At 38.0% G+C, this 18,117-nt stretch overlaps 1 protein-coding gene across 7 annotated transcripts in view; it reads left to right on the top strand.

Annotated features, from left to right (window-relative positions):
* The window catches only part of NKAIN2 (sodium/potassium transporting ATPase interacting 2), an 871,385-nt gene that overhangs the window by 834,662 nt on the left and 18,606 nt on the right, over positions 1-18,117 (top strand). For all 7 annotated transcript variants that reach the window (XM_088795473.1, XM_088795477.1, XM_074333530.2 and 4 more), the window contains one exon: positions 9,889-9,949. In XM_088795473.1, coding sequence (XP_088651599.1) covers positions 9,889-9,949 — 61 coding nt within the window. The remainder of the gene's footprint in view (positions 1-9,888; positions 9,950-18,117) is intronic.

Genomic DNA, 18,117 nt, shown 5'->3' with positions numbered 1-18,117 from the left:
AAATGGTAATTAAATGAGTGGGAGGGACACTATAGTTCTCCTATATACTCCAGGTTTCCCACGAGTGTCATTAAACTCCTCTGTGGTTTCTTTGGTAGCTGAGCCAGTTTATTTCTTGCTGATTTCCAAGATCTGCTAATCAAAGCTCCATACTATCCTCTAATTTCCAAATTTCCAACTTGGAAAACTAGGTGAACTTAACTTTAGGATTTTTTTTTTTTCTGAATGTGAATTCACTCTGATTTTTAGAATCTTATGATCCTTTCATTTGAGAGTGTTCTCAGTTTTGCCTATTTGATAAGTTAACAGTACTGTGTAAGAGTGAAAAAAATAGGATTTCAGGTTTGTAGACATTGACTCAAAGCCTTTCTTTAGTATCGCTTAATCTTGAGACATCCCTTACTTTTGCTAAGCCTCAATTTTCTCATTTGTCAATTATGGGTGATGATAAAAATTATCTTTTTTGTTCTGGAAAGAATAGAGAGGACAATAGTTGTAAAGACGTTCACATCTGCTCAGAATGCCGTGAGCACTCCAACAATGCCAGCTATTACCTTGAATACTAACCCCAAACCACTAGCTTTTCTTTTTCTACCTCCCAGCGATTACCAGGATGTGAAGGGTTAGTCAGGTGATTGGTTGTTCTGAGGTTTAAACATTAAAAAGTAAAACACACAAATACGGTTGCAGTGTTTCCTAGTTTATATATTTCCAAGTGGTAATAATTGTGTTTCCAGAAATTAATGAAATCCTTTCATTATGAGGTAGTTGACAGTGTCTTTCACCCCCATATTGACTATAAATTATGTGGAAAGAAGATAATCTAGGATTCATGTTGAAAACAAGGTAACTCATAGAAAAGAAGAAAGGGTCCATGAAGAACACTAATCATAGCCAGTTTCTAACTCCAAAGTTATTCAATCCAATTAGATTATACTGCTACACAAGGATATGGTTGACAAGCCTTTCAAGTGACACTTTGATTCAGTTTTGGGCCTTTTGAAATTGCTTTGGGAAAAAACTGGTCTTCAAATTTGTGTCTTCCCCAATCCACATCTTATTCCTCTTGGGGGTTCTTTTTCTCTTACTACTTTCACTCTCATTCATCTTCCTCTGCCATATATTGCAGCAAGTACTTTGCTTCAGAAGCAAGCTTCATTGAATGCTACATAAAATATGTTTTCATAGAGCATAAAGCTTATTCCCACAGATGTCATGGTAAAGGGACCGATTGCTCTAAGGTTCCTATTCAACTATGTTTTCAAAACCCTAATAATACATCTACGTTTACTATAACATTCAGAAGCAACTTTTCTCTCTAGCTGGTATGTCCTAAAGTTTCCTTTTTATATAGTTTCTTTTTTCCATTTTTAGTACATTGAGAGCATTGAGAATTATTCTCGTTGTTCTAAATTGATCCCTTCATCATTGCTCTTTTCAGAGCCCAGAGCTTCAACCAGATACAGATCCACTGCGTAGTCTCCATGCATATATTATAACGTGTACATATTCTCATGACATCATCTCATTTATGATTCCTTGAATTATGGTGTTGTAATATGTGCTGCAGGATTAGGTACATTATATATTCTGCACTTTTCCTTGTCTTCTAAACTAGCACCATTAGGGAAAAAATATTAATGTAATTTTATCATCTTCTTTAATATTAGTTATTTTCACCAATAGTATTCCAATATAATTCTCTTATTCTCTTCAGAAGAATCTAGCCTCATATTCTCATTGTCATAATTGCAACAGCACACTCCCTGCAATGAAATACACTGAAATGTTTTAGTCTTGTCTATTAATGTTGACACACCTAAAATGGGTTGATTTATTTTTAATACGCCTTACTTGTACAATTAATTTTACTCTATCTTTTCTATTATCTCCTAGCAAAAGCTATGTTATCTGTATCATTTGCCCCCCCAAAAAGTTATGTACTTATTTTGTTGAAAATTTTTGGCCGGCAGTATTGATTGTTTACATTTTAAAGAACATTTTAAATTGCACTTTCAAATGCTTCATTATAAATAAATGAGGGTCCCTATTATATGTGACATATATGCAATCTTAAACTTAGCTTTACTCCTAAAATAGTAGGGTGTTGTTGATAGGTTGCTTTTTACATTTTCCATTTTTTAATTGAGATATAATTCATACATAACACTGTATTAGGTGTAAAATGTAATGTTAGTTATTTTCAATGAACACTTTTGGTTAAGGACTCCCATTGTGTTTCCTACTTCAAAAATTGAAGACATCTTATGGCAATTCTATTGCACTAGATCAGCTGGTTACTTTATCACCTCCCAACTGCTGTATGTATAGAATGGTTAAATTACTTCTCTCAGTACAATTTTTAAAACTAACCTGATATTTAAACTCTGACAGAAGTATCGATAACCATGATGACATTCGAGTTTTATCATTTGTCTTTCACCCTGACTGAATATCTTCTGCTCTGCCAACTTTACTAAAACATTAGATTCATTGGAACTCAGGTCACTTTTTGGTAATTTTGCCCTGAAGAAATCTAGTAGTTTCCAGAGGTCGATTTACAATGGGAATTATTGGGTAAGCCAGTGTTGGCATTTGGTTCAGTCCATTTCCCAGCCATAAGTAGATAAAACAAGTTTGCATGTATATCTACTTTTATTTAATCTTTTAAAAAGTGTTTAATATCGTCATGCTTAATGATGCAACACAAATCTAAAGGCTGGTATTGGATATGTTTCTGATCCTCTGCAAAGCTTTTCTGACCCAGTAGACTGTGAATGTTCACAATAGCCCTACAGGCAATCCCCCAGGAGTTAGTGCAGGTTGATAACTGCACCTGGATGATTCAGAGCAAAGACAATTTGCAACATGCTCTTTAGTAGTCCAGCCAGTGGAATTGTATGGAATAAGAATTATCTGGTGGGCAACAGAGTTGATACACCAGCCCACATAAAAAAATTTCATGTAAAAGACCTTCATTAATAATACTGATATAATCATATTGGAATCCTTTGCTGAAGCAATCTCCAATTATATAAATGGAATAAGATACAAAAGAGCAAGTAAGATATTTGCAACAAAAGTATATTCAGTGAGGGCACAATATTCTTCTGTTCAAATTCATATTACAAAAAACATGGCCTTATAGCATCTCAATTATGAATTCAAAACAAAAATAGATGATTTAATTTAAATGAATCAGAGAACTAATTTATTTGAGAATGAGATAATTGCAGATTAAAAAAAAAAAAAAAAGTGGTTGCCAGCCCCAGTCTTCACTTCCAGTCAAACAAAAAAATGTTGAATAATGATTCTATATTATATCAACATCAAAAACTATTATGGATTCTTATTTGATCTAAGGGCTCAGAATTAAAATGTGTCATAAATGTGTATTTAAGGAAACAATTATATACACCTTACTTAAATATATTTGAAAATTTAAAAATTATAATACAAAAGATTTTTAACAAATAATAATACCCTAGCATGTATTAGTTTTAAAATAAACTTTTACCTGAGATAATTATAGATCAGGAGCAATTGCATGAAATAATGCAGAAAGATCCTCTGTACCCTTTACCCAGTTCCCCCTAATGGAAACATCTTGCAAAACTATGTACGGTACCAATATCAGGATACTGACATTGATGCAATCAAGTGAAGAACAGTTTCATGACCACAAGGACCCCTCATGCTGCCTCTTTATGGCCACATCCGCTTCCCTGAGACCCGCCACCTCCTTATTCCCTAGCAACCACTAATCTGTTCATTTCTATAATTTTGTCATGTCACAGATATTATACAAATGGAATTATACAGTATATAACCTTTTTGGATGGACTCTTTCCACTCAGCATAGTTTTATGGAAATCCATGCAGGTCATTGCATGTGTCAATAGTCCCTTCCTTTTATTGCTGAGTAGTAGTCCATGGTATGGATATACCACTATTTGTTTAGTCATTCACCGAAGGACAACTGAGTTGTGTCTAGTTTTTGGCTCTTTTAGACAGAGCTGCTATAAACATTAGTGTGCACGTTTTTGTGTGAATATGGTTTCATTTCTCTGGGGTAAATGACCAGGACTGCAATTGCTGGATCTTATTGTAGTTGTATGCTTACTTTTTAAGAAACCTCCAAACTGTTTTTCAGAGTAGCTGCACATAAATAGTTTACTCTTTCTGCTTTCAAGATTTTTGTTTCTGGTTTTCAAATTTTGACTATTATGAACCTTGGTGTGAATTTCTTTGGGTTTATCCTGTTTGAGTTCCACTCAACTTCTTGACTATATGTAAGTTTAGGTCCTTTGTCAAATTTAGAAACTTTTCATTTCCTTCAAGTATAGTGGTACCTCAGTTTTGGAACATAATCCACAAGTTTTGAAACTTTCGAAAACAGCCGACAGCTAGGCCTCAGGATCTTGCACCCAGCGGAAGCCGTGTGTCATGTTTGACTTTTGAGTAGTGTTCAAAAACTGAAGCATTTACTTCCAGGCTTACGGCATTCATAAACCAAAATGTACGTCAATGGAGACGTTCAAAAACCGAGGTACCACTGTACTTTTTCAGTACTGCTCTGTTTAGTTTTCTTTTCAGGACTCCAATGTCACAACCTTTAGATGTATTATTATAGTCCCAGGGATCCCTGAGGATCCATGCTCAACTTTTTTAATCTACTTTTTTTCCTTTCTTGCCCATTTTGGGTTATTTCTATTGTTCTGTTTCCAGGTTCACTGATTCCTTCCTCTGTCTCTTCCATTCTGCAGTGGTTTGGTTTGCTTTGGTTTGGTTTGCTTTGGTTTGGTTTGCTTTGGTTTGGTTTGCTTTGGTTTGGTTTGCTTTGGTTTGGTTTGCTTTGGTTTGGTTTGCTTTGGTTTGCTTTGCTTTGGTTTGCTTTGCTTTGGTTTGCTTTGGTTATTGCATTTTTTTTTCAGTTCTAAATTTTTAATTTGGTTCTTCTTTATGTTTTCTATTTCTTTGCTGAAACTATTTTTTCATTTATTTTAAGTGTGTTCGTACTTATTGAAGCATTTTTGTGAAAGCTACTTTAAAATATTTGCCAGATAATTCTAATAGCTCTGTCACCAGCTCTGTGTTAGCTTCCATTGAGTTTCTTTTTTCATTCAGCTTGAGATCCTCATCATTATTGATAGGATCAGTAATTTTAAATTGAAATATGGACATTTTGGGAATTATGTTATGAAACTCTAGATCTTTCGTAAGCCTTCTTTTTTAGCTGGCTTCCTCTGACACCACTTTAGCAGGGGAAGAAGGGACACTGACTCATTACTAGTGGGGGTTACAAGTCCAGGAACTGGGGTCCGCCTAGTGGCTCAGGTGTTTGGAGCGCCGTGCTCCTAACGCCAGTTCAATTCCCACATGGGCCAGTGAGCTACGCCCTCTACAGCTAAGACTGTGAACAACAGCTCTCCCTAGAGCTGGGCTGCAGTGAGCAGCTGGAGGTCCGTGTGAACTGCGGTGGGGTGCTGAGTGCTGCCACGGGCTTGGGGGTCGGTAGGTGGAAGAAGGAGGGGGAAAAAAGAAATCTAAGAAGCCCACACAGACTCTATTAAAACCCAAAGAGGAAGGGCCTTCTCACTAAGGCTGGGAGGCAGTGGAAGTCCCTGCTCTGTACTCAGCCTTCACTGATACCTTCACTGATACCTCCATAGGTCACTGATACCTCCATAGCAAGGAGAGATAGGACTGCCTTGTTACTACTTACAGGTGGCAGGGGCAGGGGACTGGCCTCGTTACTGTGGGGTCTTGGTGAAAATTCTCCACTAGACCCCCACTGACACCACCCCACTTGGGAAGGGAGGGTTACCTCCTTACTACCAGTGAAGCTAGATGTCTAAACTCCCAGTGTGCTTCCTTCCAACACTAGGGAGGAAGACTTCCTCCTTCCTGGCAAGAAAGAAAGTCCAGGGTCCCTGTCGCACTTCTCAGGCACCACAGCCTGGCCAGGAGGAAAGTCTTGGCTCCTATTATTTGCTGCTCTGGTGAGAGAGTGGGGCTACGGTTGTTTTCTCTGTAGTGTTGGCTAAATAAGAGCTATTATTGTCTTAAATATTTTGTGCCTTCCTAGGTTATTCCCTTCACAGTGCTTTGGCTGGAGAGAGCAGGCTTTTGTTGGGGCTTTTTTTCTGTGTCCATTGACATTTCTGGATTGCAGGTTTCTTTAGCTCCAAGTCTGATATATATGAGACAAAAGAAAAATAGAGCACTCGCTGTCATGTCCTTTCTCAGGCCCCAAGATTCCTAGCCAGTCTAACTTCTTTCTGCCGTTTGCAGTCTTCCAATGTTGGTTGCACATATAATGTCCAGGGTTTAGAGCTGTAAGTAGAGGGAGGGTTATGGGAAAGCACGTCTATTCCAACTTCCTAGAAACAGAAGTCCAAAAGACACATAGTATTTTAAACACAAGGTTGTTACACTTTCAGTTACTACAATTGAATCTTTTTAAATACTTACCAAAAGGCTTTGAGTTCCTCCTACCTCTTAGCTTCTAAGTGAATTTCTTTGACATACCATCATAATTTGGTTTGTACATATGAAAAAGAATTTTAATGTGATTTAGTTATAGAGAGAAAATATGATTTTCTTTCAGCCAGTAATGACATCAAGATAATATGTAATTCCCTATCAGGTGAATTAGAAGTGAACAAATCATATTAGATGTATCAAGGTGAAAAGATGAATAAAAATAAACACATTGAGGCTTAGCTCTGCTTTGAATGCCAAAGACTGACGTAATATTTGGGGTTTTTATAAGTGTATAATTATATGTTTGACTATTATGAGATCACTGGTATCTTTTATGATTATTGTAGCCATCCTTAAATAAGAAACAAAATAAAATAACTGTGTTTTAATTCCAGGTACTCACATCTGCTCAGGCAGTCACTGTTCGCTGCCTTAGGTACCATCACTCCCTTTCACATTGCCCAAACTCCTCTGAACTGGAGCCTTTTGCTCCTTCCTGAACATAATTTACATCTTCCCGGAGCTTCTCTGAGTTCTGCTTGGAAGATGTCCTCTCCGTTCAGCAAACCACCAACAGCTTACTACTGGCATGAATCCTGAGACTAAAAGTGGTAGGAAATAAGGCTAGAAAGAGAACTAAGTATCACATTAGGAAGGCTTTGTATTCCATAAAAAATGTCATACTTTTCAGTAGTCACTTAGTATATATTCAATTTCCTTCCTTCTTTCCTCCTGACACTGAAATTAATCTACTTAGAATTACAATCACGTGTGTATTCTTACTACAAGATTGCAAATTCCTTCAGGATAGGATTGTATCTAAAACAGTAGCTCAAACAGGGGCAGTTTTGCCCCTTAGAAGACATAGGGCAATGTCTATTGACATATTTGATTGTCTCAATTGTCAACTGTCTTAATGGTAGGATGTCACCAGTTAAACATCCTACAATGCACAACAGACCCCACATAAAAGATTGTTCAACCCAAAATGTCAATGGTGTCACAGTTGAGAAATCCCGGCTTAGTTCATCTTTGCAGCCCAGGTAGCAATTAGCACAGTTGCACATTAGAGGAGCCATTCAGTTGTTACAAAGAATTTGAAACCCCTTTTCTATAGGTAAATTTTATCAATTGCTATGAGGGAGTAAAAATTAAATTAGAAATTTATGCGGTATGGGAAAATTAGAAGATAACAGAGGTTTATGAATCTTGATTAATTTGGGGAAAACGAATTTCCATTTGTATTTAGTGGTAACCAATTTAAAAGCTGAAGTTCTCTTAATCAGCAAGCTTTGGTAATGAAATGCAGCAGGATTTACTTTTATATCAAAGACGCTCCCCGGATAGTTAAAGAATGCAACGGAATACAATTAAAAGATCACTGGTAAGCAAAACACAGTGCCTTCGCTGCATTCTGGGAGAGGAACGCAGTTAATAATCTAGAATCGAGTGACACCTTAATGAGAAACTTAAACTTATTCACCCTGAATCTCAGAATTTATTAATGCTCTTTACCTAGATTTTTATTTCCAAAGTAATGAAGTGATGAGTAAGAATCAAAAGAAAAGTTTGTGAGTGGGTAAAAAATTGCTTTATAGATCATTCAAGTGACAAGTATTTGAAATTAAAGAGAAAAGATAAGCTATTGATACATCTATAGCATTTAGCCATGGATGGTAAGGACTTAATGTGGAGGAAGGGGGGTGGGGGGAGCTACAGACATTACCCAGCGGATTTAACCAAACCCATGCCTCTTTATAGCCACAGGCAGATCCAAGTACCAATGACAAAGTACTCACGGGACTGGGTCACTCAGCAATTCGAGCATTTTCATGGGTCCTGGTAGATAAAAGATTAAGAAGTGTTAAGCATAGTCCAATTTTCCAGTACCCATGAAAATTCTCAAATCACGACGTGATTTTGTTTGGCCAAGTCAAAATCTTTCTATCATGTGTACTGGCTCAGATACTACATTTGGGGTTGGGAGGGCAGGGGGTACACATTCCCTGTCATCCGGGATCTGAAAACAAAAGCCCTGGAAGAGCATGTTGCACAAGTCTTCTTCCCCATCCATTCCTCCCCTAAGCAGGGTCACTACTTCTGTGCCAGGATAGCCACTGTTTCATTCCCTGCCAGTTCTCTTTGGAAGAGAGCTAGAATCTGCCAGAACATACTTTCTCCCTCAAACCCCAATTAGAGATTTTCTGAAGTTCCTTTTAACTGGACTCCCCTTTGCCTCCAAATAGTTCTGTGCTAATTAAATATCTAGCAGTGTACCCTGTGACTTCAAATGTTCCATTCACATCTTCCAGAAGGACTGGTGTCAGCTAATGAAAAGCAGCTTCATTAGCCTTATTACAGCACCTCCTTTGGCCGTTTCTAAGCTTGCTGATGCAAGACTGCAGCCTTTCCTAACGTTACCTTCCCCACACCAAACACTGTCCCATAGGGTCAGTGCTCAGGCAGATCAGTGCCTTTCTGAAGTGTCACCATGAATAATCTTTTCTGTTCTGAGGACGTATTTTTAAAGATTCTCCCAAGACAGATTGTTTGGGGAAACAATTTTCCCACTTACCAGGGAATTATATTAGTTTGCTTCCTTTCAGCAGGACTCATAATTTGACTAAATAAATATTACACTGATATGAAGGAATACAAAACTACTTAATCTGAACGGATAGATATCAAAGGACTTCGCTGTGTTCCTTGATGGGTACCAATTTCAGTGAGTGAAGACTTCCTGACCACAGGGACCTTTCAGTAGTGTGTTTCAAAAAGGATGACGTGATGTGTGCAATCCCAAATCCAATGTGTTGTGACACTCCTTGCCTGCAGGTGTCCACCCCATGGCTTCTCTGTAACACGTCATCCTAATTATACTTGGTATGGCCTGGTTCCTGTTACAGCTCTAAATAAGAAGTCTTTTAAAAAAATAAATAAATAAATAAATAAAAATAAATTTAAAAAAAGAAGTCTTTCTACTTACAAAGTGTTTCTGCAACTTTGTAAGTGGAATCTTCTTAATAGCTTTCCCTCAAAGCGTTTTTATAATAGTGGCTAATGTAAGTAAATTAGAAGTCGGTTGGCACAAACGCAAGCATGATTGCATTAATGTATGGCAATAATTCTTTTTTGCTTTTCCTGCGCCTAAAATAACGTTCTAGATTCACTGGTAATTAACAAATCTTACACATAAATACAGGTCAGAGGAAAACAGAGCAAAATATTTATAAGGTAAATAGACATCACTTGAATCAGGAATCCACACTGAGTCAAGATCCAGTCTGACGAACCATTTGGAATTCTAACTGTAAATGTCCTGCCTTTGAAAAGTCACTCCCCCCGTGAGATTCAGGTCTGTTGCCTTTCCCTCATGTCTAACGCATCTTTGTTTTGTTTCAGCTGGCAGGGTTCATCTACGCCTGTTATGTTGTGAAATGTATAACTGAAGAAGAGGACAGCTGTAAGTATTAAAGCTCCGTTCTCTTTCTTTCAAGTTCACAGCGTCTTCTCACTGCCTTTCACCTAGCCTCCATCATTCTCAGACTATATACCCCAACACAGCATTAGAACAGGGAATAATGTGTTTTCATCAAAGTAAACAGCATATTGAAAACATTGGGAAGCACCCATTTTGAAAACATATTTCTTTCATTTCATTGAAAGGTACTAAGATCTTGTTTCTCTTGTGACAATTCTAATAGGGAATACAGAGAGGAGACTGGAGTAATTTAAAAATATTACTAACTTGACTGTTCTCTTTTTATACACCATGTATTAGATATTGATAAGTAATCCGTTTCACCTAGAACTACAAATCTTAATCAACAATTTACAATAGTTCCTAAAATTCTAATGAGTATTGACTTTGGATTAATTCAAGAAATTTCTCTTCAGGGAACCAAATGTTCATATGTCCTTTTTGTTCCTACACTTTGATACAAATGGCTAGAACTCTATGTCAGGTTCTCAGCATGGAGTCCTATTGCTTGATCCAGAGTAGAGACGGTGGTACCCTCCTACAAGCCTCTAAGTGGTTCCATTGTCCTCTGCTCTTCTAAAAATGGCAGGTAGAAGGTTTCACTTCTTACTTGTATTCTAAGGATCTGAGTGCTGTCATGGATACTTGCTCATGCAGCTATATTTACTCTGAAGAAAAATCAGAGATGGGAATCATTTGTTTTGTTTCCAAAAACATTCATATTGATTGGGATTTTGAGAAAATGGGGGGAAAGATGCTCTGTTGCAGGATGATTTGAGGGGGAAAAATCCAGGAAAAATGTGTGTTTCTTTTTCACTTTCCAATCACATCAGAAAGGAGGAGGCAGTATCAGGTGGTTAGAGGGAGAAATTGTTCATCCATGCTAATACGTGGTGTAAAAGCAGGAATACACAGTATATTGTTTATATAATTTTGTGTGTAAAAGGAAATGATGATCCTTTCATTAAAAAAAGCATTTATGAACCACTTTTCAATGTATCAAGTGCTCTGTCAGGCTTTGGAGATTTTAAGATAATAACACAGAATCTTTTACCTTTAGGAATTTACCATCTAGTAGGGAAAAGCAAACATGTGGACAAATAGGTATGATAAAAACTCTCTAGAGTACATAATGGGAGGAGATAGGAAAGAGACCAAGAAAGCCTTCATAGAGAAAGACAATCTTGAGCTTGGTCTTGGAAGCTGAATAGCCAAAAGATGAATAGGGGAACTGATACAGGAGTGAGGTGATCCCCTGCAAAAGGTGAAAAAACACAGAGGCATATCACAGCCAGCCCTGTTGGGGGTAGAGGAAGCCAGGTTAATACGACTAAATTATATCTGGTGCTAGAGGTGGGCACCCAGAGAAGACTGGAAAAGAGAGCATACATGAGACAGTAGAAAAATGGTTCTGACAGAGTAAGGAATTTGGAGTTTATTTTGTATAGCATGATGGAAATCAATTGGCAGGTAGTTTATAAAAATAAAATAGCATAATCAGAAATGTACTTTAAAAATACATCACATCGGTATCAGTATGAAGGAAAGAGATTGGGGTTGGGGGCAGCAGCTTAGGAAAAGGAAGACTACTTAGACACCATGCAAATGACTGAGATAGGGGGGACTAAGCCTAGTACTGGAGGCGGAGAGAATAGATGTGATATGAGACATGTTCGAACAAAATGATTAAGGGGATATGGATGGGTACTGTGTAAGGGACAAGGAAAAAACAGATAGATTCCTGGGTTTCTGGTATAAGTGAATAGGTAAATGGAAATGTCACTTGAGGAAAGTAGAATGAGGATGTGACAATTGGTTCAGTTTGAACAGGTTGAGGTAGAAGTGCCTAATGAATATTCAAAAGAAGGCTTCTAGTAAGCACTTGTCTTATGCACAAAAGATTTATTCAAAGATTAGGAAGGGTAATAGATACATGGATTTTTAAATGTATGGACTCCACAAACTATGTCAGTTCACTCAGATATTACCATTCAATGTTTTTGTGCCAAATCCTTGATGAAAGGGAAAACGTACAGGTTAAATTTCATATGGGAATTGGACTTTCCTTGGACTATAAGGACTGATTTCATTTCACAATGATGCCAGTGCACTTTTATCTGCAGAAAATACTGACACATCAAGTCTCCTAGACAGATAATAAGTGTCTTTCCAGAATAGTGCCTCCCAAAGGGGATCCCAGAAATGCTCGTTCTATAAGATATAGTGCTCAAAGATATCCTAAAGCCAAGTAAGTTTGACACTGGAAATGTATAATGCACATTTATGTATTCACGTCTCTGAGAGTATTACGATAAAGGTGTTCAATTTTTTCCTAATCCACAGTTTTATTTTAACCATGTTACTTTGGGTGAGGTGTAGTGGGGACAAATGCAGATCAAAGAGAGCAACCAAAAATAGTTTTGCCATTTTATTATACTCAACATTTTCCTGGGGAGACCACTTGATGCCACCCAGGGCCACTCAAGAAACACTAGGATTGGTGACAAGGCAGAGAGACAGAGACAGCAGAATCGTGGCAAGCACCTTTATTGTGGTTTCTTTCCATCTAAAGAAATGGGCAAGGCAGGGTAAGCAGGTTTAGTATGGCAGGCTAAGTTTGATAGTGGCACCCTGTGAAATTCATGTTCACTGTACTGTTAAGGAATATGCTTTGGAGCTATCTGAAGTCTCCAGATATTTTAGGTGAGCTAGGGTTTGCTTGGTAACAGTCAGTGGTCACTTTGTAAATGTTAAGGCATCAATTATAGAGATTGAAAGTATAGTTAATATCCAAACATTTGAACACAGAGCCCTTTTTTATAAGAAATCTTAATATTCCAGAGAACTGGAATTCCAGAGAACACCTTTAGGGAATTTTGTCCTAAATCCAGTTATTGCCAAAGCCATGTAAACCCAAGCCATTATTGTTCCAAAATACAAGCTGACTTCTCATAGGCAAGTGTATAATTTTAGTCTTTTTGCTCAATGAGCAAGATATGAATTACTTTTTATTTTTATATTCAAGTAGACGACTGATGCTTACCTTAGACATTCAGGGGACTAAAGCCTGGAGGAGACGGTCATTTGAGCTAATTCTCCGTTCAGTCAGGTTCATTTATTTGTAGTCATTCACATATGCACAGACAATTAATGAGTATTTGTTGAGTACAATGCTCTGAATTAATATTTGCCATGTATTATTATTATTATCTTAGTGTCTTGTCTGTCTGTTCACCTCCAGACATTGCCTAGAACACATGACTTCCAGTGCTCAAAAGTAAAAAAAGTTTTAAAATTTCTGTCTAACTTTTGGTAATTATATCATAAAGAAAATTACTTTGATCCATTCAAAGCACACTGGCTTGATGAAAGTCGGTCAAACACACACACACACACTCACACACACTCACACACACTCACACACATACAGATGCTCTCAGAAAGTAAGCCCTGACATATAGGAAAAGTTTAATATCTATGTAAACAGGGAGCGGATCTCCGTGTGTCTGCTCTTACCTGCGGTGGATTTGTAATGAAGCATCCTGATAGGAAAGTCATGCAAGAGGAGGTTCTAGCAACCTGCCTGCCAAATGAGTTCAGTTTCTGTTCCTAAGAGCCTCATGAGGAAGAGAGGGAAGTTTTGGTTCTGTAACTGTGCTGAGAACGGACTGTGGAGATAAGAGTTCAATTATGGCAACTGGATAATTCAAGTATTCTCGACGTCATTATGAAGCTGACAGGCTACGTGCTCAGTTTTGACACTTCAGGCCTCAGCCGTAAGTGCAGCTAGGAAGCCTCAGAGACAGAAGCCTCTGGGAGCTATGGAGAGGGTTCAGGCTCCAGGAGCAATGACTCAAACTAGACTCCCGAAATAGCAATAAATCATCGTTGAACTAGAGGGAGTTAGACTGCAGGCACCTCAAATGCCTGAGAATTTTGTTTCCCTTATTTCTCCTTTTAAACAGTATCTCATTTGCTTTTCTAGAGCCTAGTCTGATTAATATTTCTATTGACATTTTCATGCAAAGTTGTTGTTGTTGTTTCTTATGAAAAAGCCTGGACCTTGAAGTTCACATCTCTGACCCTGGAGTTATCTAAGCCAGAGCCACAGCTTGACAGGCTGGCTGGCTGTGCAAACTCACAGGACACCACTGCCATCTACTGTGCCTCCCAGGAGATAGCAACCACCTTGGGAACAGAGAAGTCAAACAGGAAGATGCAAATACTCCTGCCACCAGCTATTAGTTGCCTGGGGCTGCAAAAACAAAATACAACAACTTGGTGGCTTAAACAACAGCAATTTATTTTCACACAGTTTTTAAGGCTAGAAGTCCAAGATTAAGGTGTTGGCAGGTTTGGTTTCTTCGGAAGCCTCTTTCTGTGGCTTACAGACAACTGACTTTTTGTTTTGTCCTCACATGGCCTTTCCTCTCTGTGCGTGCATGCCCTTGGTGTCTCTGTTTCTTCTTACAAGGAAATGGCCTCATTTAACATCAATTATCTCTTTAAAGGCCTCATCTCCAAGCACAATGATGTGGGGGGTTAGGCCCCCAATGTATACATTTTAGGGGAACACACTTCAGTCCATAATATCACACACACACACACACACACACACACACACACACACACACACACACACACCATGTGGCTCCTGGATGTTTGAAAATGCCTACGGGACACAGAATGGGGCTCACTTTGGCTCACTGGCCCATGAAATGCCTGTGGGTAAGGCTCCAGGCTGCAATGCTACTGGCTTCCTTGGGCTCCATGCTTCCTGCCTCCAGACAGGAGTATATTCAGCATCCCCTGCTGTGGAGCAGAGTGATCTGCCTTCAGATGAGTAGCTCCTCACCAGAAAACAAGCTGGGACCCTGCCCCGGAGGGTGTGTCTTGCCATTTGAAGCCTATTTTGAGTGGGGCAGCCATCACAACATACTTTTATATATTTGTTCATGAAAAGCCAACAATGTGTCATAGGAAAAAAAGGTTTTCTCCAGGAAAGCAGACATCCCTTGCTGAGCTGTCTTTGTGGCTGGCTCCTCACTGTACCATCTGTTGCCAGCCATGCTGAGTTTTCCTTATGACCTCCAGTATTTTCTATTCCCCTCTACTTGTTCTCTTTTACAATATTCTGTGAAAGAAATAAAATGCTCCGAGACTCTTGGTCTGGTGCACCTTTTGTCATATATGTAGCTCTTCTCTCCATCAATCCTCAGTTCTCCTGCACCACAGTTGGACGTCCACTTGCAGTGATAGAACTGAGAACTTATGTCTCTGCTTCATTAGCATTGTTACATCTGACAATTAAAAGGAAGACATGCAGCCCTGATAAATATCACTAATTGATAATAGAAAAAAAACAGTATAGTTTGATTTCTCAATTTTTATTCTGTGGTCTTACAAACCTTTGGTTTAATAGTTAAGCTAAAACTAAACATTGATCCTCTAAAAATGTGTCCCTTTTTCTAAGTAGACACTATCGTTTCTAAAAGAGATTCAGTGTATTTGCAAGTGTTAATTACATAGTCAAATCATTTGGAGAAGTTATGGAATGTCATTTAAAAGTATATGCTACAGGAACTTATTTTGAAAAAAAGTATTTAAAAATGAATTCTAGATGTTTAAACTTATAGATGCACACATGCATGAACCTACCAACTAAGCACAAGTTCATAAAAACCTGTCCTGAATTCTTCAAAATCAACGGGCCTTGGGATAAAAGTCACAATTGATTTATAGAACCTTTCATTTGAAAAGCAAACCACAGGAAATTATTCACTTCTCTGAGGCTAATAATTTTCTGTTATTTTTGTTTGATTTTTCTTCTAAGGCCTGCTGACCTAAGCTTCTGTGTATTGAACTCCATTCTGTGTTTTGATCATTTTTCCAGTTTGTCAGGATCACTGAGTTTGGATGCAGTTCTTTAAGCACAATCATACACTCTCCCACCTATGGGGGAGGCTAGAGAAGGGAGCAGGGAGGCAAACTCCACCATTAAAAAATATTTGTTTCTTCCTTTTATAAAGGAATGTACATTGACTGCAGAATGTATAGAAAATATAAATAAATAAATAAATAGAATGACCCCACAATTCTGAATTCTGGTTCTCAGTTAATATTTTGGCATATTATATATCTCCTAGTCTTACTTCCTTCTTTCCTTACTTCTTCCTTCCTTCCTTCCTTCCTTTCTTCCTTCCTTCCTTCTTTCCTTCCTTCCTATATCTATCTATCTATCTATCTATCTATCTATCTATCTATCTATCTATCTATCAATCATTCTTTCTGTCTGGTTGTTAGGGCCATACTATACAGCTGTTTGGTAGCCTGAGCTTTCTTTCATGTTATTTATAAATCACTCTACAAACATAACCTAATTAGCACTTCAAAAAAGGTGCCAAGTTCTTGGGTGCCAGGTAGCCAGGTGCAATTAAGAGAATGATGTGTCTATTCTACTTTTCAAATATCATATTCAAGCAATCAAATGAAAGAAAGAGTAGTATCCTATTGTTTTACCATCTCTTTACAAGATTTGTTTTATAATTCTGAAGCTGACTGAGTGAAATAATCTTGTGCATATCTGCCAACCTCACACAAAAATAAAACGTGTCATTTCTTGCCCCATCGCTGAACAGAATCATCACGTTATCAGAGCCTGGAGAGCCAGACTTTGAGTGCTGCTAGTCTCTAGCCATACTCTATAGAACCATAATGCGACTAAGGTAGACGGTGTCACCTTGCTCCTTCCCCAGCTCCCCGAAACACAGGAGCTCTGCATTTACTTAATTTAATAACTTTTCGTTCTGCTTCGGAATTCTTTTGGACTCATAACACCGAAGCGTTTAAAACAGTGGAAAGCTACTGTCTATAGCTATATTTCAGCACCTTAATTTTGTAGAAGCACAAGACTAAACGATGTGCCCAAGGCCACTGCGCTTATTCATGCACTTCTGACACCAGTACAGCACATATTGTACTCCCTCAGGGGATGCCATTGGGGGCCACACCTACATTGACGACTACTATGTATACTCTCAGCATCTAACATATCCCCAACCTAGAGCAGGACTCAATAAGTATCTGGGAAATAAATGAATCAATCAGTTAACACTCCACAAACATTTTCTGGATTACATGGAAACTGCTAAGGAAATGTGATATGTCCCTAGACCCCAGTTTATTCTAAGCAAATGAATAACCTATCAAAACAAAGCAACTTTTGTCATTTTCTAAACAAATAAAAGGAAAACCAAAACTGTGTTGTCATGTATAAAAGTAAAAGACTAAATAAATGATCAACACCTGAAACAAATGCCTACATGTGCCTATGCCTCTTGTCAATCATATGCAAACTCTTATCAATGACAACAGCATTCCCTAACAGTGAGACATACAATTTTTTCATTAAGTCTTCCAAAATTAACACTGGTCTCTTTTTCAGCCTACTGTTGAATTCCTCCCTCTTGTGGTCACTGAGAAAGTATCTGAGCTTTACTTTTAAATCGGAGTCTGATTCATCAACAATTACATATTTTCTCCCCCTTTCTCATAATGTCTCCTCCATTATACTATACTGCTTTGTACACACACACACACACACACACACACACATTCACACATACGCATGCACACCATGAACATTTTAAAATAAATCTTATGTTCCCAATTCAAAAAACGGGAAAGAAATTGATTCATTTCTATCCTTTGTTGATGCAAAAGAATCAGGATCTTGTTTCTAATTTTAGTATATGTGCTGCCAAAGCAAGCACGAGGACTTTGTTTCTAAAGAATCAATGTTGTGGTGAAAATATTCAGACAAGCAAAGGAAGACCTTTACTGGGTATAATAAAGGAGGCGTGTTGTTCAGAACACTAAAGTTATCCATTAGATGAATAATATCCAAGTTGTTTAAATCAGCCTCAACAGAAAAGAAAGCCAGAGCATGTGACGGGAGGGAGAAGTGGTGACATTTACAGAAATGACTGAAAGAAAAATCTTCCATTCTGATTATTCTTCGATGCTCAGAGCACCTGTAATGGGGGTTCTGTATCTGTTTCCTCTTGATCCTCGCATTGGTGACGACATGAGAAAGAAAACAGCTAAGTGGCAGAAAGATAGGATGCTTTGAGCACCAGAATGTAGACATA

The sequence above is a fragment of the Rhinolophus sinicus genome, chromosome 2 (assembly GCF_057876585.1).
Source record: "Rhinolophus sinicus isolate RSI-liver-muscle chromosome 2, RSI-T2T, whole genome shotgun sequence".
In the NCBI taxonomy this organism is placed as follows: domain Eukaryota; kingdom Metazoa; phylum Chordata; class Mammalia; order Chiroptera; family Rhinolophidae; genus Rhinolophus; species Rhinolophus sinicus.
This window is presented reverse-complemented; position numbering and strand designations above follow the sequence as displayed.